The sequence below is a fragment of the Pyrgilauda ruficollis genome, unplaced genomic scaffold (assembly GCF_017590135.1).
Source record: "Pyrgilauda ruficollis isolate IOZ18807 unplaced genomic scaffold, ASM1759013v1 scaffold89, whole genome shotgun sequence".
Taxonomy (NCBI): domain Eukaryota; kingdom Metazoa; phylum Chordata; class Aves; order Passeriformes; family Passeridae; genus Pyrgilauda; species Pyrgilauda ruficollis.
In genome coordinates, this window is record NW_024530932.1 from 1395215 (window position 1) to 1418011 (window position 22797).

Below are 22797 nucleotides of genomic sequence, written 5' to 3' on the forward strand. Positions count from 1 at the left end.
AAGAAACTTACATCAAGCACTTACCTCCTGTAGCAGCTTTGCGAGAATAAGGACAGTGGCACAGGGCAATAAAGTACCACTTTTGCAATCACATCTCTAATTAAAACATCTGCATTTTATGACTTGTAAAGCCCTGTCTCATACTGCTGGCGCTTCCTTGATCTCACAGGAATATCTCATGCAGTGCACTTTCAAGAGCTAGGATATAAGGAGCTACAGCCATGTAGCTTTGCATAGGTAGGCTAAAATCATGGCTGGTGCATGAAGCAAGCAGCGCTTTGGTACCCCTGTGCCAAAGGTGTTTGCCAGCACAGACTCATATAAAGAAATTTGTTCACCTTTCCTGAGAACAGCAGTGCTCAACCTGCAGAGTGCAATCACACAGGCACAGCCTCAGGCCATGCTTAAGGCCTGAGTTTCTGGTCCTGCCTGAGGTCTCCCCATAGAGCTCCAAAACAAATGTGTTGTCTTTATCTGAAAAATGCAAACATATAACTCACCCACTTTTTATAACAGCTTGAGGTTTTATGGAAAATCAGCAGAGAAAAAAAGCACAAAACTCCTTTCAGGCCCACACTTCACAGCGCAAATGAAAAACCCATCAGAGAGCAGATGCACTGAAATGTTGATATGGTACAATGATCACAATGTTATGCTCTTTTTTTTCCTTTTTTTCTGACTGGAAAGCAGTGGTACTTGAAAAAAGCTTACTTGTCTCCTTGCTCAAGAATAGCTGGTTTTGCTCTGTATCCATATTAAACACCCAGTGCTAAAACAAACCCTTTCCTCAAGCTATCAATATTTGCAAGCCTCCAAACTAATTGAGTTAAAGGCACAATCAATACCATTGATGACAAATTCTGCTGGCAAGTTCTGCTGGAAGTTGTCTGATTCTTGCCTCTGGCCAGAAGAAGCACCAGTACAAGAGAAACTCCCATTAACTCTGAATGTACCTAGTACAGTAGGAAGAGAGGACCAGCATGCAAGTATGGATGTGGGAACACAAATACTTCTGGAAAGGTTATTGCATTGAAAGGGACCAGATGAGGAAATTACATGTCTTTTTGGAGAGGCAAATGAACAGCACCTCAACCCCACTACACAGGCATCATGATCAATGATTACACTCAGCTGCGGTGTGGGACTTCAGGACAAAAAGGGATGCACATGTCATTTCTTCAGCTTCCTAAACAAGGAAAATGTCATTTGGCTACATGATGGCTTTAAATCCTACTTTTTCACTGAAAAGTGCCTTCTAATCTGTCTGACAAGGCTCTTCACTCTTGGATGATTTCTTTTCTTGCCATTTATTCTTTTAATTCAAAATCAAAATTTGTCTCTCGTCAAAGCATCAGTAAGCACAATGGAGACAATTTCTTACAGGGAAGCCCAGCCACTGTCTAATGTTTTTTAAAAAGCAACAAGGTCATCAGAAAACTGTTGTAACATTCAGTGGAATGCGCAAACATATTTAGACTGAAAGGAGCTCAGCCAAATAAAGAAATCATTAGAATATCTACTACTAATCCTTGCTTCTGTCTTCAAAACTAAGCCAGAAGCACTAGCCTACATTTGGTACCAGAGTGGTGATTGGCAACAGATGGCATCAGTTTTGGTGAACTGAGACAAAGCCTAGTACTCATGGCAAAGGCAGGAAGAGAACTTCCCATGACCATGCAGAGGAATTTCTAAAATTGCTCCACAGATTAAGAGTAAAAGCTCCCAAGAGAGAGCATGCAACCCTCTCTCTTCAACTATACAGAAAATGTTTATGCTGTGGCTACAGGAACTGTACTGACTCAGAAATGGCCTGAATTCCAGCGGTGCTGAGAACTCACTGTAGTGAGAAGAAAGGCACTGACCTTTATTGAAATTAGGCCATCTACAAAATGCTTAACTATGGAATTAATGGTCTTTTACTAGGTATGCAAGGTTTGCAATCTTGGCCTTGAACTACCAATAATCTCCTAATGGGAGCATGCAAAAAATAATAGGCGATATGAGAAAGAGAACAAGGTTACAAATTACAGGTTATGGTTTTGCTTTACTTACTACACGAGGAAGAATATTTTAAGGTCAGAAGGCATCTGTAGAACTGACATAAAAGGAATTGATTGGGAAGAAGGAAATAACATACGATCTATTTCATCTAATGAGATCTTCCCCGCAGAATAAGCTGAGAACTACATTTATGAATCATCAGTATTTGCTGCCCTACTGTTTGGGATTTGAAACCATACAGGCAACTGCTAGAGTAATTACACTAGGGAAACAAGCAAGGCTGTAGCAAGAAAGGAAAATGCCTCTGACAGGATATCCACAGCCTTCAAGAAAACTCCCGGGGAGTCTGTGAGACTCATCCTTTCCCTCCAGTGGCTCAAATCAAAGGGACATCTCCCGCTGCTCCCTATGGCAATTTACATTTAGACTTTTTACCAGTGACACCAGATACCAGGAGTGACTCAGACTCAAGCAGAGAGTAAGCACAGAACAATACAGAAAACACTAGATTTTTTTTTCTCAGTTTTGCCATGTGAGAACCTAGCCGTAGGTGTAGCTGGGTTGTAGGTGGATGCACATGGGGTCACCTTCCTTTTTAACATTTATGCGATGAATTTTGGAGTCTGGTCACAAACCCAAGGCTGCTGCTTTGATCCTCCTCTCCCTTAACAACAGGCTCACTGCAGCAGAAACATGCAGGGTGAGGATTTCTAGTTTCACTCTTGCTGACACAAGTCAAGAGCGGGTTTCTCAAGCTGTGAAGTATATTAAGTTCACAGAGTTTTAACAAAGGACTACCAAACCACTGAACCTCACTGTGAGTCACACTTCTTCCAGATGTCCTTTTAATTATATTAAATGAAAGTTTTAGGCACTTTGATGCTGATGGGCAAATATCTCGATCTCTTGAAAAAGTAGCTAAAAGTACTCCCTGTAGCTATAGTTAATATACAACATTGTATGCTCACTGCTAGCCAATTTATTCCAGCCACTTTAACAACGATACCTCGCCTGACAGGCTGTGCAGAATAGCATCAGGAGTCAAGCAATGCACAAATCATCAGAGAACTCTCAGAGTTGTTTGACACACACTGCAGAGCTCTTTGTCATACAACCAATTAAGTGACCAAACAAGGAACTTGAAAACCTTCATTAATTTGCCTCTTTTTTATATAAATGGAGGTTAGAGTCTTGTCACAGGGGCAACAAGAACACAAGCAAACACGGCATAATTCAATTTGTGCTCCTTCTCAGAGCTGCAAGTTTCTTTCGCTTAGTCTTCATGGAAGCTGCAACCAATCATGCAAGCAAGAGAGAAGTAGGACAAACAGAATTAATCCCTTTAAATAGTACTGGCTAAATCCCACGTGCACCTTTTATCTGATGAGAACTACTAGGTTAGCAACAAAAAAAAAAAAGTCTCTTCTGCTCAGGTCTAAATGCCTTGAATCCTCTGAGGAAAGCCTTTCAATTTTTGCTTACTGCAGCAATTCAAACCGCCCATGTTTCAAATAAGAAATGTTCAGAAACTTACAGGAGAACCAGAACGACAACTTTGCAGTCTCCTGCCACTGTCTGCTATCCAGAGCCTGCCATCCTCTCAGAGCCGGCTTCATGTGTGGCTCTGGTGACACCTGCACCCAGAAGCTCTTGTAATTATCAAGGGGCAGGTGGCACCTCCATCATCTTTGCCATTTGCTATCCAGACCAGTGCAGAGCTACAAAAGAAGGCAAGCTGACTTAAGAGCAGCAAACTCCATTTGATGAGGAAGATGCTGCAAAAGCAGCCCTCTGCTGTCTCCTTCCACCCTTTCCACAAAGCTGCCATTCACACTATTTGTTGTATTCACCAGCCTCTGGCTTTAAAACCACTCATACTGACTTTATATAATAAACCAAAAGAATGGGAACCCTTTGAAGTTTTTGTCTTCCAAGATCCTCATCCCAAAAGCAGCATGCAATTTCACATGGGAAGAGGCCTGTGGTTTGGCACTGAAGGGAAATTCACTGGCCTCCTGATGCCCCAGAGCTGCAGCTCACAAATCCAAATGAAGCAAGCAGGTGAGCTCAGACTTTGCAATCAGATGCATGAACATGATAAAGAGACTGCAAGCGTGAGTGTGGTATGAGCCTTTAATAAAACCTGTGTTTCCAGCTACTAAATCAGCAAAATTCTCTAATTTTTTTCCCCATGTTTAAGTTTTCTGTTTTAATACGGCCTCACTTACTACATTATGTGAGCACTTAGCACTTTTTTTTTTTTTTTTTTTTTTTCCTTTTACAACCCCACCTCTTTTCCTAGAGGACAGGAGAACTGCATCCATGGCATTTTATGTTGGGGAGCTGAGAAATACCGAGCACATGACACTTGCTGAGGGGCACATGGAAGAAATCTATGACACCAAACCCAGTTTCACAATCCCCAAAAGGCAAATGATTTCTGTTTTCTACAACTCCAGTGCTTCAGTTTATGGACACAACTTTTGGAAAATGAACAAACATAAATACTGAAAAAACTGAAGAAAATTCATACCAGCTTATATCACAGCCACCAAACCAAGCTATGCTAATCAAATGCATCACCCATTGTGACTCATTCTCCCACATGATAACTTTTCCATCCCCTTCCCAAAATAGAGTGCAAGAACTTCAGAAAGGTGGGCAGAGGAGATGTAGATCTCTGCTCTCTAGAAGGCCACCCTCTTTGCCAACGGAGCACCTTGCTGAGGCCACTCTGCCACCTTTTTATACAGCTTGGTCAGCTCAGTCTCAGCTGACTATTAATTAGTATCACAAATTAAAAGCCACTTAGCAGTTTCTTAGCTATCACCATGACTGAAAAATCTTCCAGCAACTGTCCAGTCTTTGTATTAATATGTATTCATCATGCCACCTGCCGGGTTGGTTCTTGCTGGATTTTTGAGAAAAAAAAAAAACCATCATTTACCACATGTGAAACTAAAGAAGCAGCATTTGTAACCTCTATCTCCAGTCAATAAAATCCCTGAGCTTTTAACTCAACAAATACTGTGAAAGTGAACAAATTAAATCCATGTTTGTTTTAAAGGTACCCAAAGAGATGAGGTGATAATCTGATAATGCATTCCCAGTTTTATGTTTGAATAACTTGCAAAATTTCTCCATCCACTTTGCATATTTATTTATAGTAATTTATTCTGGGCTTAAGAGGACTTTACACACCAATTGCTACAGGGACTCTGTCCTGGCTACTTAAATTGGTTAGCCTAAAGAAAACAGTAAGACTGATTTTAGCAATTATTATCTTCTCAGGTCACCCTCCTCCTTCCAAAAAAAGCACCTTTCCTCAATGGCACTTTTGATATTCACAGTTCCTGGACATCTCTTGCATAAACGTCATACTGCACCTTCCTTTGTCTAGGGAGCACAGAATTGAAGGTATGCTTCCAGCCCTCTGAGCCAAATTCAGCCAGGGATGCTCTTGACAATAATGGGATCAGCATGAGGACATCATGTCAGCAAAGTTGAACACTGTTTCTCTGCCATCAGCGCCACATATCCCAGTGACTTCCCATGTTCCATTGACTTTACAAAGCCCAGGGGGACACCACTTAAGATTTGTTGAAAAATTTTTGCTAAATTCCCTCAGCCAGCCCAGACATTTCCTGGTAAACGATGAGTAGCCTGTAACAGAACTATCTGCAATCACCTCTAATTGCTATTACAGACAACCTCTCCCTCACTAGATTTTTTGATGACTTTAGCCACACAATTTTCCACATGGAAGCATACTGTATGAAAATATGTCGAGATACGTTACTTTACCCCCATACAGTACAAAGCAGAGCTGGAAAGGTTCAATTAGGTAATCTAATTCATTCTTCAAGCCCTCTTTTACAGGACTGTCCTCTTCAATACATATACCAGATTTGTCCATACCCATACTTAACAGCTCAAGAAATGAGCTTTCATGAGTTTTTATCTACTGAAGAAGTAGATGCATGATTAATGCTTAAACATGCAAGCAACCTTTCCAAGTGAAAGGAAAGGAGTCCTTGAAATTAATGGTAAGCTGAAGTTTTTGCAGAGTATTCAGTCTTTATTCTATCAAGGCCAAGCTTTCTGTATTAAACTCACCAAATCATTACTGTTTGAAAAAAGACAGAAGAGCAGGAGTATGCATTGGATCTGTGGAGAATGCTTGTGCAGCCAAAGGAAAGGACAGCTATGGATCAGGCAGCACCCAATGTCCCCAACAGGACTCTGCAGCCCTGAGTAAAAGCAGTCCCACCACGTTTCCAGTGGTACCAGTACACAAGGTAGCTAGCTTGGGAGTGAGCACTGCGCTGTAAACTTTCCTAAATTCCTTCAAATGCCTGCTAATTGCTTTCTCTGCAATTCCAGGCAAGGGATATGTAACTCCATAACTCATCTTTATCCATTAATGTATATGGAAGGGAACATGTGACTTTATCTCGTGACATTTTCCAAAGGGTAGACAGCCTACCAGCACAGAGGGGTACTGTTTTATTTCTAACAACCTAGAAATCCACACCATCTAATCCCATTTGCTAAATGAAATTTGTGCTCACAAAATAAAGTCAGTACATACTGTAGGAACTGAAATTTTGCAAGAAAACGCAGGTATAGACAGCCCCCTCCAGAGACAGAAATTCATTTATGCACATTTCACATATGCATATAAATAATGATCAACCACCCATAAGAACAATATCAACATTCACAAGCACAAGACAGAGATCAGAAAGTAAAACATTCACATTTCTTAGAGCAGCATTAACTGACCTACAGTATGCAAACAGATTTATATAAAAAACTACTGGAGCAAATGCTATAAGGCAAGGTGACAGGAATAATAAGATAGCCCGAGGTCCCACTCCTGAAAAGCCCACAGGTGTGATCTTTCCAGAATACTGGGGCTTGACTTTGTTCACATCAAACACAACATAAGCCTATGAAAGTCAGGCCAGACCTGGGTGAACTTCATGGGATGTTATGTTCATCACCCTATGCATTGTTTGCAGCACTCTCCTCCTTCCAACATCTCTCTGCGAGACACTCTGCATTTCATTCCAATCCCACCTCCTCCCTCATGCCGAGTGCTGCCACTTTGAACTTTTCTGAATTTAGAAGTGCAATAGGAGAAGAAGGAAAACTAAGGAAATGCAGGTGGCAGTAGCATGAATGACATGCTGTAAGCAAAATACAGCTGGTCTGGAGACATCCCTGTGAGCAGCAGTTTTGCATTCTTTACTTGTGCATCTCCATACTGTCCTGCTCATTCAGATGGCCAGATGAAACTTGTCAGATCTCTCTTGTGTTTTTTTCCACTTTCTGGTTCAGAGATTTTGTCCCAAATTTTTGTCAAGTCTGAGAGAAATGGGACAGGTCAGTGAGGTAAAAAATTACATTATTATCCTGTAACCTTAACCTTAGAACTTGCTGCCACAAAGGTGGTAATAATCAGATTATTCACAGAGACAAGACCCACTTCACAGTCATTCAGTCAAACAACTGGACACGTGTATTAAAAACACAAGAAATACCTGGACATAGGCCCTGCAAGAGCGCTCCCTTTTCTGAAGCTGAGTCCATAAAGAGAGCAGATTAAAGACGGAATAGAAAAAACAAGTTAGTGACAGAACAAGGGAAAAAAAAAAAGAAGAAACTGCCCGTGAAAAACCCCTCATTTCTCTCTTAAACAGCTCCTGAAAAACCAACCAAACTAAAGGAATGAGCGTGAGTTAGTCAGCAGTGGAAAACTGGAAGGACTGGCTACAGAAATGTGGGTTAGTCCTTTTTCAGTAAAGTGCAGCACAGACTGACAACTTTGCAAGAGCAACTGTTAGATGGTAGAAGACTCTGAAGTCTAGTAGAGATACTGAAGACATGATGTTTTCCTTACAGCTTGGAAATCACATGTGACATTTCCATGTCAAACAAGGTTGAAAAGGATGGGGCCGATGATTATTTGCATAAGAGGAGCGTGGGCTCTGCAGTCAGACAGTGCTGATGCCACAGTGAAATATAACCAAACTTCAGAAGAGCAGGACCAACCCCAGGGAGCAAGACTTGTGCAGGACTGCATCCTGATACAGCCTGGACCTGTACAGACCCATCCTGACAGACCTGGGGCTTGGCAGGCAGTCTGCAGCAGTGAGCTGGAATTGGTGAGATTTGCATCACTGCAATGAAAGCTCAGAAAACCAGGCTGTTCAGAGCCACTGGCTTGGCTGGGTTTGTTTTTGCTGATGTGCCTGGTTGGAAATTGCACATCAATAGAGATTCAGGACAACTTGTGCTCTCAACACACAGCAGTGCCATCCCATTAGCGCAGCTGAGAGCCAAATTTGTCCTCGAGAGTTTTGAGGCTCTGAAATAAACAAAATACACCCAGGTATCATGCAATGCCTAATTTCAATTTCTAATTCATCAATTCGGAACATTAGAAATCTTCCTCTGGGTAAATCTGGCCAGTATGAAAACTTTACAGAAACAAATGGAGATCAAAGAAAGCCTTGCTGAAAATTACAGAGCTATCCACTCGGGGGTCTTCCCAGTCTGAAATGGAACAATTATCCCCTTAATTAAGCCTGATCCAGTGGAAAGCATAAAGCTTTTAGTGACAGAAAAGTGGTTCCTGAAAGATGACAGCTTTTAAAAATTCTGATTATGCCAGTTTATTTCAATTCGTTGTACATCAGCCTGTAAAAAACCCACCAGCACAATAAGCACAGGTGATTACTTTCAGATCCCCAGCACATTTCCTTTAATGATTAAAAGGATATTTAATAGCTAGTGCTTACTTTATTTCTTCTTTCTGACTAAACAGCGCTAAACAAAATTCTTTGCAAATTACTTTTTTCCTATTTTTTTTTAAATACTCTTGATCAGTGAAGGGGAAAATGGAGCAGTAACTCTGCTGCCTTTTGTTTGCCCAATACTACTTCCAAGTTGAATTCATGCATTCTTAAATGAACACAGAGCAGTTGCTCTTCTAAAGAATTAAGTGGGGAATGAGAGCAAGTAAATTACTGAGCCTGTCATTTGGATCACTGAGTCGCATCGCTGTTTTGCAGGACTTCACGTGGTCCAGAATTTTAATGTGGAATGCAATTGATTTGTATGTGTTTCTTGTGCAATGCTGATGGCAGGGGGAAGAAACCTGCAGTGGGGACCCCAGAAGTGACAGCTGAGCCGAGGAGCTCTGCCTTGCCCAGCCTTCCCCTCCCCTCAGTAACTCATTCCTGTCCCCATGATACAGCCCCATGTCATGTAACTGAAACAAATATCCTAAGGTGAGATAAAAACAAAGATGAAAAATATGTGCTTGCAAAGCTGAATTGACAAAATGTTGGGTGTGGCTGGGACGCACCCAGAAGAACAAGCAGACTACAACCATGAAACCCGTTAGTAAGTGACATTAATTGCTGGCTTTACCTAATATTGTCAGACACCACCATCACTTCAACAAAGAACCAGGGTATGATTATAACAAATAATGTTATGCTGATGTAACAGTTAATACAATTATCACCTATGTTGTTATAAAATGGCTGGAAGCAACACTAATTAAAAGCATCAGGATAAACCAATTCACAGCACATGCAAAGCACATGAGATGGAGGAGTTCAGCTCCCATGCAACTGAAATCTCAAACAATCCTGAAGCCCTTTGCATTTAAAACAGCATCAGTCTACGATAACAACTTACAAGAAAAAAGACCACATTACATCTCTGAAAAGCATTTTTTCTTCATAAAACACCTAAGAAATTTTACGTTTAGCTGGGATTACTTATTCCTCATATAATCTTGGGACCAAGTTCTGTTCATGCTTACACGAAAGCCAGAACTGTCAGAGTCTGATATGCAGCCGAGAATAAAATTCTGTGTCTTCTTTTAACTGCGTGGCCAATATAACTACGTGCTCATAGACACTAGGGTCCAGCTGCTCTTTGTCCTGACAACCAGGCCCACACAATTCACTGTCATAATCCTAGGTAAGTCCTATCCCATGTGTTTACATGAGATTCAGTGATGAAGAGGGCCTTTCACTAAGGAAACCTTCAGCTTTAAATGTGTCCTTACAGAGTCCACAGCTCATGTTTCCTCCCACAACTGGAAACTCCTGGCACCTTTAGCGCTATGTAGCAATTCCACTTACTTCTGGAAATGACAAAAGGACTAATAACTCTTCTTAAACCGTGGGCACGGAAACCACACTGTTGCAATGCAGTTAAGGTGCTTCTGGGGCTAAATGACAGGCTATGACTAAAAAGTCCCCGTCGCTCCCACCTTATTCAAGCTGCGCGCGGCGCTGTCCTTCCCGCCGGGAGTCAGGTTGCGGAGCTGCACGTCCAGCAGGTTGACGAGCTGGACCATGGCGGACACAGAGTAGGCGATGTCCCCAGCATACAGGTGGTTCCTGGTGTGCTCCGCCAGCTCCCGTGCGATGTTGGCAGCCATCTCCCCCGACCTCATCTGCGGGGCAGAAAGCAGAGGGAAAGGTTGTCCCCAGCTGCCAGTGACATGTCACTCCAGTGCCTTCCAGCCCCACATCGTTAACCAGCTCAACTCCCCTCAAAAAGAAGAAAAAAAGAGAAGGAGGAGAAGGAAGAAGGAATAGAAGAATTTCCCAAAAAGTCAACTACAACAAGAGTCTTTGTGGTTTGATCCTGAATAGTTTTTTGAGCATGGTTTTTCCAGTCAACCAGAGTGGCTTCAACAATTTCTTCTCACTGTGCACTGTTTTCCATGGGTTCTCCATGCTAAGGAAGGCTTTAATTAGCTTGTCTCATTGGCTTACTGTGTCACTTGAAAAAAACAATGTAAAAAGCCTCCCCTATCAAGAAAAAGCAGTTTCTGATTCCAGAACTTTATGAGATGATTTTTGTTACAGCTTCCACACAGAAGAGTTCCTTGTAAAAGGATCAACAATAGATGAAGTAACCCTGAGAAAGCAGAGCAAAAAGTTCACTATTTCCATCTTATTGATTTAATAATCAGGAGCTAATTTATCACTTAGCATCACTTGCCACACTAGCCACTGAAAATGAGGCTAGTGACTCTCAGCACATGTAAAAGCATCCTAACTCTAGAGCAAAAGGCTACTTCCACTAGAAGGGAAAAGCCAGCAGGTGGGTTGGCTGAGTCTTCTACTGAAAGACTTGTATCATCTAGTTGAGCCACAAGACTCACAAATAACCTGCAGGGAAATTCACTGTGTTATTATTTGGAAAACTCTCACTTTTTCTCTGTGCTTCTTCCCCTTTCTTGCTCTGCTTTGCTCTCCCTATCTGGTACCCCTTTCCTCTTCTGTGCCATGAGGATTTGGGACAGGGCAGCTTGTCACATCTTTCCATGAGCAGCCCACTACAAAAATACCACTGCAGGTTTCTGGTCTTTTATTCATTACCTACCAGTCTGTGATCTGGAATGCAAATCCATGTGGAATATGCCTGGGACAAGGAGAAATTATACAGGATGACACATAAATGAAGTTCCCACTTCTCTGTCAGACTCAATGGCAAACTCTGCTGTGCTTTTCATATGAATTTTCAATTGTCTTATCTACCAACAGCTAGAAATCAGACATTTCTCTTGTTCCCTCACTTTCGGGTGCTTATTATAAAAGCAAGATTCTAGGGAAAGATTACAGGCTGAGCTTCTACCTCTCTGTAAATCAATTAGCTGAGTTATAAATTAATAACTTACTTCCATCAATTTGACAGCAAAAGCCAATCTGATTTAATGAAATCTAACTCAAGATGTTCATATGCTCGTCTTCAGGGAATTAACACATATGATGATACAGAGAAGATAAATAAAGGAGATAATGTGTTGTTCTTCCCATTAGAGCAATGATAAGATATATTCAAAAACTGAATTATTTCTTTCTTGTTACACAGAAGACTAATGCCATAGAAACCAGATCCTATTCTTACAGCTGCCTGCTCTCCTAAGCAGCTGAAGGAAGGCACACATCAGCACAGAGGCTGAATTTTGACCTCTGCTGTTGGTTCTCAGAACTTCAAAGAATGACTGCATCAAATCCCTTTACATAAAGAAATCAATTTCAACATTTTCCTGCAGTTCATTGCTGAAGCTTAGCATGTATCATGACACATTGTGTTTGTGTAAGCTCTGCAGAAAACTGAGGGAATTCAAGATATTTTTTACAGAAACACCACAGTAAAACCAAAAACTACCCAATATTTGATGTTCACATTTTCCCTTGGACCTATGCAAACTGGCACACTCAGAGAAAAGCAGCTCAGCTGCTATAAAGGCAAACACAAGAGTTTTCTTTCCCTGCAGGCTGCTGCTGTTCCTATCTGTCTGCAAAAGTGATAAAGGCTGGTCACTAATTAACCCTTTTCCTTTTCTCTTGGACTGACCCTAAAAACTGTAAATCTGAGGAATTATACTGCGGCAAATAAACAACATAAAAAATAGGCAGCAATGGAAGAAACGCCTGAGAAAAAGGCAGACTAAAGCTCAGAGTCTGTGAACTCCTGGGACACAGAAATATTTATCCAAAGTTATCTTACACACCCAGGTTTCCTGAAAACACATACGGGCCATTCTTCTGGGAAAATGTTTTTGGCTGGCAGGTAATGAAACTACATCCTAGGGCTGACAATTCCACACCTACACATGGTCAAACAGAACGTGCAGCTACAGGTCACTACAGCAGTGCTGAGACACTCTTTCCACTCTGGCATGAGAGGGATGTCTGGAATGATGGCTGTGTGACACATTAATACTGATTTCCCCAATTCTTTTGAGTTTTTTCAACTGAAATTGAAGTGTCTCCTATGCAGTGTTGTCAAACCAAACTTCTCTTATGAGTCCCACATGCTGGCTGAATATTCCATGGCTAAAATCTGGTCTCTTGTAACAACAGGACTGAATCCTTTTCTTTTTTTTTTGGGTCAATTCTATGTAATGCTCAGCAAAGCTTACGGCTACCCAAGAGGATGCATTACTACCTTACTTCCTTTCTATAAATTACTTCTCCACATCTTTCTCTTCCTTATTGCTGCATGAAAGATGAGCTCTTTATGTTATTTCTTCCAAAACATGTAATACTCTTTAACCCAAACACTGACATAGTTACAGATGAATACAGGAACAACCCCTGGAGGTTCTCCATGTCTCAAGCCGGCAAGGAAGAAGCAGGGAAAAAATGCATAAGTATCCGACCCTTCTACTGGGAGGCTTGAGAACAATAAAGGGAATTAAAAATAATACATCTCTCCCTGATATGAGACTACTTTTTAATATTTTCTACCCTGATTAGGAAAAAAATTAAATTTAAAATCTAAATAGGATTCTGGGATAAAAGAAAACCTTCTGTTGAAACCAAATTTGAAACCAGATTTTTGGTTTTCTGTGGTTTTTTGGCCTATTTTTTCTTACCTTTTATAAACAGATTAAAACCAGTCTCGGAATGCTAATTTAAAGGAGTGAAAGCATGTTTCTTGCCAATAATGCCAAAATACAACATACAAAACACAGTTTTATAGGTCTGCCAAAAAAGTTGCTCCCCTCCTCCATTTGGGAAGACAGGATTCAGGCCAGATTCACAAATGATCACTGGCACACCTGAAATCCCTCTGTGTAACACCCTGCTAGCATTTTCCAAGTTTGTGCCACTATCTTGCACCTTTTTATGAGGGAAAGGAGTGTGAAATAATAGTCTTTGGAGAGGACATATTCTCCTGCCTGTTTCATATATGCCAACAAACAGAAGCAGGGAGTTTTGTCTGGAAAGACAAAGACTTTCTTGCAGCAGTGCTTGCTGTTTCAGCCCTACCTTTCTCAGAAGAAACCCTGCTGCAGAAGAGGACAGTAGAATAAAAATGAAAGAAATTGCAAAAAGATAAATATAAGAAATATGCTGAGAAGTGAGCAAATGAACTAAAACACCAGTAGTCATAAAGGCAGAAGTATTTTCCTGCAGCCTCCTGAAGAGGCAAACTGATATAAAAAATAAAAAGATGGCATGAAAGACTGAACTAGGGTTTTTAAAAACAGTAACATACAGATGGACTGGTCAGCTGGAAAGACCACAAAGTTGATGCTGTTTTCTGGAGGAACAAACATTTGACAGGTTTCACCAGGCACCATTAGCTCCCAGCAGTCAGGTAGCAAGCCTGTAAGAGGGGCTGTGGGCTAATTTCTGACACTGCAAAGCTTTCATGGCATTTTTCCTTCCCTGGCAGGAATTTCAATATACATGTGTGCATTCACAGAAAAGAGTCAGAGCATATCTACCATCCTTTCCTTTTTTATTTCTGAATAACAGAATCATTTAGGTTGGAAAAAAACCTGTAAAATTACCAAGTCCAACCTACGACCAAACACCAAAATGTCAGCTAGACCATGGCATTGAGTACCACATTCAGCCCTTCCTTAAACGTCGCCAGACACAGTGACTCCACCACCTCCCTGGGCAGCCCAATCCAACGCCCAATCACCCTTTCTACGCAGAAATGCCTCCCGATGCAAAAACCTAAACCTCCCCTGGCACAGCTTGCATCCTCTTGTCCTTTTGCCAGCTGCCTGGGAGAAGAGACAATGCTCTCCATACAGAGTACAGCAGACCCAGAGAACACTGAAAAAGTGGCTTTGAAACTATGGTACTCAACCAACTCAAACTGCATTTAATGACCTTTAATAAGCCAACCTCTGTGGCATCTGCTCCATCCAATTGATGATGGTGCTCTGAAAGCAGACTGCCAAAAGCAATGTGGATGAAGGATTTCATTGTGCTGTCATCAGGACTGCAACTGCACCCTCAGACTTGGACACAACGATGTGGAGATGTCCCCCAGAAAATCTCACTCTCCCTGTAACACACACCCAAGCAGATCTACAAGACCTCAGGGAGGTGCTATGAATCCTAAGGTTCACCTGCTCTTTGGGAGTGCATGATCCAGGCCACTCAGGAGGGCATGGGTGGCACGTGCTTTAGATTTAGAGATTGAGGCTTTCTGTGCATTTGTGAAGGGCACAAATTTCTGTTCTGTTACAAAAGAGGCCTCCTCTCTTCCAGAGGTTTGAAGCTGAGCATGGCAGTGCCAGTCCTCCCAGGCAGCACTCACAGCTGAAAGCTGCAGCAAGGGAGAGACATCTTCAAGCAAGTCACATGCTGCGCTAAGGATGGCACTGATGAAAGCAAGAGGCAAAACAAACAGGCTGAGACTGAACGTGTGACCTCATGATCAGGATGATGCAATGTATCCAAAGCTGACCTTTTTGCTTCCTGTTACTGCTTGACTCTAGAAATAACCCGGGTAGCAGTGCATAATTCAATCGCACTGGCAAGTTCATTCTCCCGCTCCGTTACGAGGGCATGGTAGGCACCAACAATAAAGTTAAAGTAAATGTCAGGAGGCCAATGAATTGCTGAGGAGAACATTTGTTCTGATCTTCCATCAAGCACAATAACTCTAATGGAAGCTAGGAAACGGCTGTAAAACCTAATACCATGATGCAAGCAGGCAAACACCCAATCTACAGTCTGAGCACAGCAGGAGAAAGAGAAGAAGTAAGTAATCATTCTTACTTCACTACACAGATATGAAAGCAAGCACAGCATTTCCCTACCATCCTTTCTGGCTTGGCTGAAATCCCTCCAGGGGATCCATCACCATTCTTCCTGAGCATCCTGCAGATGTCAGATTTTTGGGAGACAAAGCAGACTAGGAATGAAGACACGCTGAGCAGGTATGAACCCTGGCTGACAAAGAAGTATTTTTACACGTTTTGTCAGCTGTGCTGCAGCTGCAGTGGGCTGAGTGACCAGGAGAGCTGGGGATGCAGAGGAGCAGAGCTGCAGGGTGTAACCAGCCCTGTCCTCACAGCACAGCTGGCTTACTGCTCCCTCTAGCTGTCCCCACAGCAGAAGGAAGAGAAGCTGGCTTGACTTAGAGGCAGAAGGCTCTTTTTTCATCTTCAGAGAGGCATTGGAGCAAATCTGCAAGCTTTGGGAAGCATCCCATTCTCAGCAGGGATGTTAGAAACCAGTGCTTGATTTATGGATGAATCAGTTCTCCATCTTTAAGTTCAGTGACGATTTTCAAGCCTCTTGCTTGGGCAGGGAAACCAAATGGTTATTTCATATGTAATTTAAACTGTATTTAGTGTAAGGATCCTACTGGATCTTAAAGGCAGGACATACCCATGCGGCAAAAGATGAGCTGGTGGGGAATAAGACTGACCTGGCTGAACAGAGAGCTTTGGCTAGAATAAGAAAAAAAAAATAAATAAGGAGAGCTTATGGCCTCTGGAGAAAGGACAGGTAACAAAGGAGGACTACAAGCATGTTGTGAGGTTATACAGGAAGAAAATTAGCAGGGCTGAAGCTCAACTAGAACTTTGCATGTCTGTTGCCATAAAAGACAATAAAAAATGGATATGAGGGAAATAGAATGACAAAGAATGAGGAAACAGTTGAGGTGGTAGTTAATGCCTTCTTTGGCTCAGTATTTAACAGAAAGACCAGGGTACCTAGGTTGTCCTCAGGATACACAGCACCCAGAGCTGGAAGACAGTGATGGGGAGCAGAAGAAAACCCCCACAATCCAGGAAAAAAAAAACAGTCAGTGACCTGATACACCATTTACACATCCACAGGTCTATGGGGCTGGATGAGATCCACCCAAGAGCACTGAGGGAACTGGCAGAAGAACTTACGGAGCCACTTCTCATCATTTATCAGCAGTCCTGGCTAACTGGGGGTGTCCTAGTGCACTGGAAGTTGAAAAATATGATGCAATATCATGGAGCAGATCATGCTAAGAGCCCTCATGTGGCATGTGCAGGATCTGGACAGGCTGGATCAATAGGCCAAGGCCAATGGTATGAGGTTCAATAAGGCCAAGTGCAGGTCCTGCCCTTGGGTCACAACAACCCCATGTAGCACTAAAGGCTGGGGAAGGGTAACTGGAAAGCTGCCCAGCAGAAAAGGAGAGCCAGCTGTGTGCCCAGGTGGCCAAGAAAGCCAATGGCATCCTGGCCTGTTTCAGAAACAGAGTGGCCAGCAGGTCCAGGGCAGTGATTGTCCCCCTGTACCGGGCACTGGTGAGGCCACACCTCAAGTGCTGTGTCCACTTCTGGCCCTCTCACTACAAGCAGGACATTAATGTGCTGGAGAAGTCCAGAGAAGGGCAACAGAGCTGGGGAAAGGCGTGGAGCACAAGGCTTCTGAGGAGCTGCTCAGGCAGCTGAGGCTGTTTAGCCCCGAGAAAAGGAGGCTCAGGGGAACCTTATCCCTCTTTACAAGTACTTGAAACGAGGTGTAGCAAGGTGAGTGTCAGTCTTCTCTTGGTAAGAAATGATAGGACAAGAAGAAACCACTTGAGGTTGCACCAGGGAAGGTTTATATTGGATGTTAAGAAAAGTTTCTCCACAGAGAGTGATCAGCATTGGAACAGACTGCCCAGGGAAGTGGTTGAGTCACTATTCCTGGAGGGATTTAAAACACGTGTAGACATGGCACTCAGGGACATGGATTAGTGGCATGTGCTGGGTGAATAGTTGGACCTAATGATCTCAGAAGTATTTTCCAATATAAATGTTTCAATGACTGCAACCCCCAACACAAACCCCTAAGCAAGCCTTGCAAGGCTTTCCCCATGTCATGGATTGACACTGGCACAGTGCCAGTGCCCCCATGAGAGGTGTATTCCCCAAACAAAAGTCACTCCTGAAAAGTCTTGATGTTTTGTAACAGCTGTCATTGAGGTTGGGTCACATATCTCAAGATCCCAATGAATTCCCACTCACGCAAAAAACTTAGATCCAGGGTCATCTCATAGATTCGCCAAGTCGTTTCTACCAACTGGTAGAAGGTATTCAATGCTGAACATAATTAAATTCCTTAAAAAAAAAAAATCTAGTCCCAGTTGTAACCTGCTGGGCATTTCTGAAAACTTGCCTGTTCAATTTTAGCCTGCTTTGAAAGCACGTAACAAATTAAATGGGGCCCATTTGTTACGCAAATGATAGCTAGGGTTTCAAATAAAATAAGCCTAACCTTGATGGAGATTTCATCAGTGCAGGCTATTATTTCCCTCTGCTAATGGCTAACGGCCTAGTCATCTTCACCAAGCAGCAAGAGGTCTCCCAGCTGCCTGGGTGAATTATGGCTGGAGTAAGTAATATTAACCCCTCCAGGGTAAGCACGTAGGTCATAAAACAAGAGCTGCACACAGCTGCTAATGCCAGCAAAGGCGGCCTGTGTTCATCAGCTCGCTGGGTGTACGGCAGGAGAGGGACAGAAGGACCACGGGCTTTGTAGTGGCTGTGCCATATCACAGCAGCCCCACATTAATTGATGTTTTTCTCTTGTGGAGGGCCGAGTACAAGCACAGATGAAGCAAGACAGAGATGACCTTGCTAGCAATTCACAGATTATTAGGTCTCAGTTTAGATGGGGGGCAGAGAGAAGAATGTTCAAGAATCTTGTCGTTTGGGTGATCCCATCCCACTGACCAGAGGCTCTTTGGGAGTTCTGTGTCACTACTGTGCAGCAGCACAGCTCACTTGCAATGCCAGGACTTGCTCACTCTGGCTAAAGGAGTGAATAAATCCCCACAAATTGCTATAATAAAGATTCAGCCCACAGACTCCATGGCGTAAACACACATCTGGTCTCTGTTTGTAATGAAATCAGCTGAAAGCACCATTGTGCATTAATAACAAAAATGCTCAACATATTGCTACCAAATAAGCTCTGCTTGTCTTGAACTTCTATTGTCACATGTTAATGCACTTTTAACACTGATAAATGATGAAGTGCTAGAAAACATTCATCATGGGACTTAAGAGTCAAAAGATAAGCATTACTGCAGCATTGTTTTCTATTCCACCAGTTCTTTTATAATTTGGGCAGAAGTTAAAAACAGAAAGTCAGAGGCACAAACCAAACATTTCACATTGAGCCTGCCTTTCTTTGGTAAAGATTTCTTAACTATGGGGTTTATCCTGTGCTTGCGTGACATGAAAAAATCCTTGAGGATGCATGAAAGGGCGTTCCCTTTTTCAACAACTCAGTACTTTCCATATGTCCACCCACCTCCTCCTCCCTCTTCTTGCCACGAACAAGAAATGTCATTCACTCTAGTTTAATTCCACTCTTCAGTCCTTCTCCTTTGCCTTCCCTTACCCTCTCTGCTTTAATTTCCATGAGACACTTACTTTCTCCTTGAAATTCTTGGCTACTACACATAGTTCATGCTTTATGTGGGACTGTTGATCCTTTTGGGTTCCGTGTGTAAGAAAACCAGGGAGCTGAACAAGCTCACTGTGCAGACTCAGAGTGGTCAACACATGGGTTTTACCTTTTGAGTGATGTGGTTGATCCAGGGTGAAGAGCAGTTGCTAAGATCAGGTCCTTGGGGTTCCCAGATACCGTCAGGTGCGAGACACCGGAAAGTTGCAACACCTGTAATAGGAAAGTTGCTGTGTTCAGTGCAACTGGTTGCATTTTCCCCCTAGCACCCTGTGTCAAAGGCTTCTGGGAGCTTATTAGTGCTCTGGTCTTGAGTAGCACACTTCTGAGTCATCTCAGTGTCCTAGTCTCCCATCATCTTGGTCCTTTAAGGGCCCTAAGACACAAAAGACCTACGATGTTGTGCAGGAATATTATTTCCAATTTGGCAAACAGTAATTACAGACAGAGGACTTGCAGGAAAGCTGCCAGCTACTAAGAAATGAGAAGTAGATCTCAAACACTGAGCCAGCACCTTGAGTGCTCTGCCCCACCACTGGTGATTTGGGATCAGACCCTGTGCTTCATCTTCCTTGCTGCTCTATGAAGATTTTATGGCTCTGAATCATCAACATTTGGGTGGAAACACACAAAAGTTTGAACTCTACAAACACCAAGATATAATGCTGGGGCTTACTGTCAGCCCCCTGCTGTCAAGAGGGACTTTAGAGGAGAGTTTTGTTAGGGAAGAGCTGCCCAATCCCTGCTGGAAAAGACAGCAAAATGCCTTAGACTCTTTCAGACAAAGAGAAGTGCATCACTGCTAATGTATCACAGCTTTTAACAAGTTGCGTGAATCACTGAAATTGGAGATGGGAAAGGCTTATTGGCCATCCCCTATCCATAAGTTGGGCTATTATCTTTTCCTTAGTTATTTTCATCATGTCCTTAGCACTTGTGCTTAGGAAAGGACTCCCTGCATGCAGTCTTCATTTTCCATCTTATTTTCCTTTTTACAACTTTGGTTCAGACTATCCTTTCCCCTCTCTGGGAATCACATCATACTTTTTGCATTAATTTTACCAAGCAGGGCTGGGAAAGACAGCAAAAATGTTCTTTACCTATTCTCACCCCTGATGCCTTTCCATGCTCCTCATACTTTAACATATATTTTATCAGTCTGTCCTCACCAAATTCCAGGCTGAGTCAGTACTCATATACATAGGTGTGAATGGCTCTCCAGGAGTGGAGAATAAACACAGAGTCTCTGCTCTGCAATCCAGATCCCTTCAGCCCTCCACTTTTAAGATTTCTTCTTTGAAAGAGAACTTTTGGGGCTGGACACCAAGACTAGCATGAAAAATAATTATTTTTAGAAAACTGCATTTGTTAAAACACAGCAAACTGAACCGTATGCCAAAACCCATTCTTAATGTGATTATGTTTCAAATCGAACAGAAAATTTCCAAAAGCAACATTTTTCAAGAAAACAATTGTGGGAAGAGCAGAAGAAAAGGAGCAAAATCCAATAAGCAATAAACCACTTTGAAAGATTTGGCTTTGTTCTCCCCCCGCTTTCCCAGTTCATCATACTGGATGCTGGCTGCAGTTTAAAAAAATCACTCACACTGGTTCAGGATCTTCAAAGTACAAGTTTTGTTGATTTCCTCCCCTGTCCCCTCTCTTCCCAAAACAAGCAAAGAATTAGCCACCAACACATCAGTCAGTGAGCCCAGGGACTACAAATACAGGCAAAACCAGGTAAGGCACGTCGTACACAACTGCTGGAAGCAGAGGCTCTTCCAGCACATTCCCAAAAGCTTTTTAGTACTGGCTGCACACTGACAAGGTGTCATAGGAAGTGAAGCCACCCCTTGACTCACCTATGGAGCCCAAGGGACACGGCTGCTTCGCCAGCTGGCCCTGCCGAGTCCGGGACCACATAATGTCACGTGCTTCCGTGGGGTCGCAGCTCTCGGCCCCGGCTGGCGGCAGCTGGGAGGAGGCGGGTGGCAGGTGCGTGGTCATTTCCTCGGGGACGTCGGCCATGGGGGACGGCGTGCTGGTGCTCCTGTTCCTCCTGCCCGAGGCCGACGTGGTGGTGCTGCGGCCCGTGGTGCTGGTGGCCATCCGCGGTGTGGTGCTGGCAGGGGTGCTCCCCGGGCCCAGAGCCCCCGATGTTGATACTCCTGAAACCAAGGCAGGGCTGGTTAGAAAGAGGAAGGGAACAGGACTCAAGCCTAGGTCCTGAGGATGTCTCCTCTGATGATTCCAGGGCCCTGCAGGGTGTAACTGGAGCTGCGACTAAGGAAAGGCTTTCTGTTCAGACAGAAGCTGGAGCAAACAGTGAGAGAAGCACACAGAGGGGTAATGATCACCGGAGCACAACTGATTTTCCAAAAGCACTAGCATCAGATGAAAATAAAGCAGCACTTTATGCCCTCACCATTTTTCTTCCTGGCATTTTAACATAAAAATCTTATTTCCCATATTTTAGGGAACACCTAGCAGAGAAGTGCTTTTAATTGTTAAGTGTTGCTGAAGACCCAGCTGGTTTGGACAGAAAAACATTTTCCATGGTGTAATAAAAAAAAAAAAGAAAGAAACAAAAACCAACAAAACCCAAAACCAAACCACAAATCCATTCCCAAAATCAAAAGTGCACAGAGGGATGAACACAAGGCTGCACTCTGCAGCAAGCCATCAATTTTCTCTGAGGTTTGTGCTTTGCTGCACCATCCCAAGAGCAACGCCTGGCCCCTTGATCTGGAGGCCACATGACACAAAAAAAAAAAAAAAAAAAGCACGCCAGCCCAGCCAGATCCTCAAGATATAATGCTCAGTGGGCAGATTCATTGAAAACCTGCAATGAGCAGTCAAGCAGCAAGAGGTGGGGAACATGCTTTAGAAGTGCATTAACCCACTGTCCATCCTGCAATAGCTGCACCAGGTACTGAGTGTGTGGGGAATACTGAGGGATGCCCACCTCACAATTACCTTATTTAACCTCTTATTTAGACCAAGGGGCTAGAACACACTGGAGTTTCACAGGGATCTGTCTATGGCTTGGCCTGAAATATCAGGTGGGGAAACTGAAGCAGGCTGCCCCCAGCTGCTCCCCCATCACCCCAGTCATGCCATGTCACACACAGCTCGTGGAAAAGCTTGCTTCTCCCATCTCCTTTACCTCTCTCAAAGATAAGCACCCTGCAGCTTCTCTCAGCATAAAACTTTTACCCCAGTTCAATGTCAGATATTCACAACTGCCCCCTCAATCCCTGCCTGAGAAAATGTTGGGGCTGACTGTGAAATGCAGGTAAAAAAGCAGTATAAAAAGGCTTGTCTTGATCCATTCTCACTCTAATTTCCATGTTGTAACACCTCACTACCATCCCACCTCTCCCAGCATCCAAAAAGCCTTTAGTCACTGCTGCTCCATGTCCAGCAACAGGAAATGGACTACAATAGTTCACCTCAGCACCAGGACACTAATCTGAAAACAGGTCTCCAACACTCAGTGATCAGATTTTCCAGCCTTCTCCTGCCATCTCCCTTTCACCATGAACCCTGAGTT

The 22797-nt window shown here is 43.1% G+C and overlaps 1 protein-coding gene across 4 annotated transcripts in view; it reads right to left on the minus strand.

Annotated features, from left to right (window-relative positions):
- Positions 1-22797, minus strand: part of ADGRL3 (adhesion G protein-coupled receptor L3) — a 252647-nt gene that overhangs the window by 73429 nt on the left and 156421 nt on the right. For 3 of the 4 annotated variants that reach the window (XM_041488241.1, XM_041488240.1, XM_041488242.1), the window contains 4 exons: positions 21107-21412; positions 19354-19457; positions 10298-10483; positions 7548-7586 (listed from right to left, as the gene is read on the minus strand). In XM_041488241.1, coding sequence (XP_041344175.1) covers positions 7548-7586; positions 10298-10483; positions 19354-19457; positions 21107-21412 — 635 coding nt within the window. The remainder of the gene's footprint in view (positions 1-7547; positions 7587-10297; positions 10484-19353; positions 19458-21106; positions 21413-22797) is intronic. The other variant, XM_041488243.1, reaches the window with a different exon arrangement.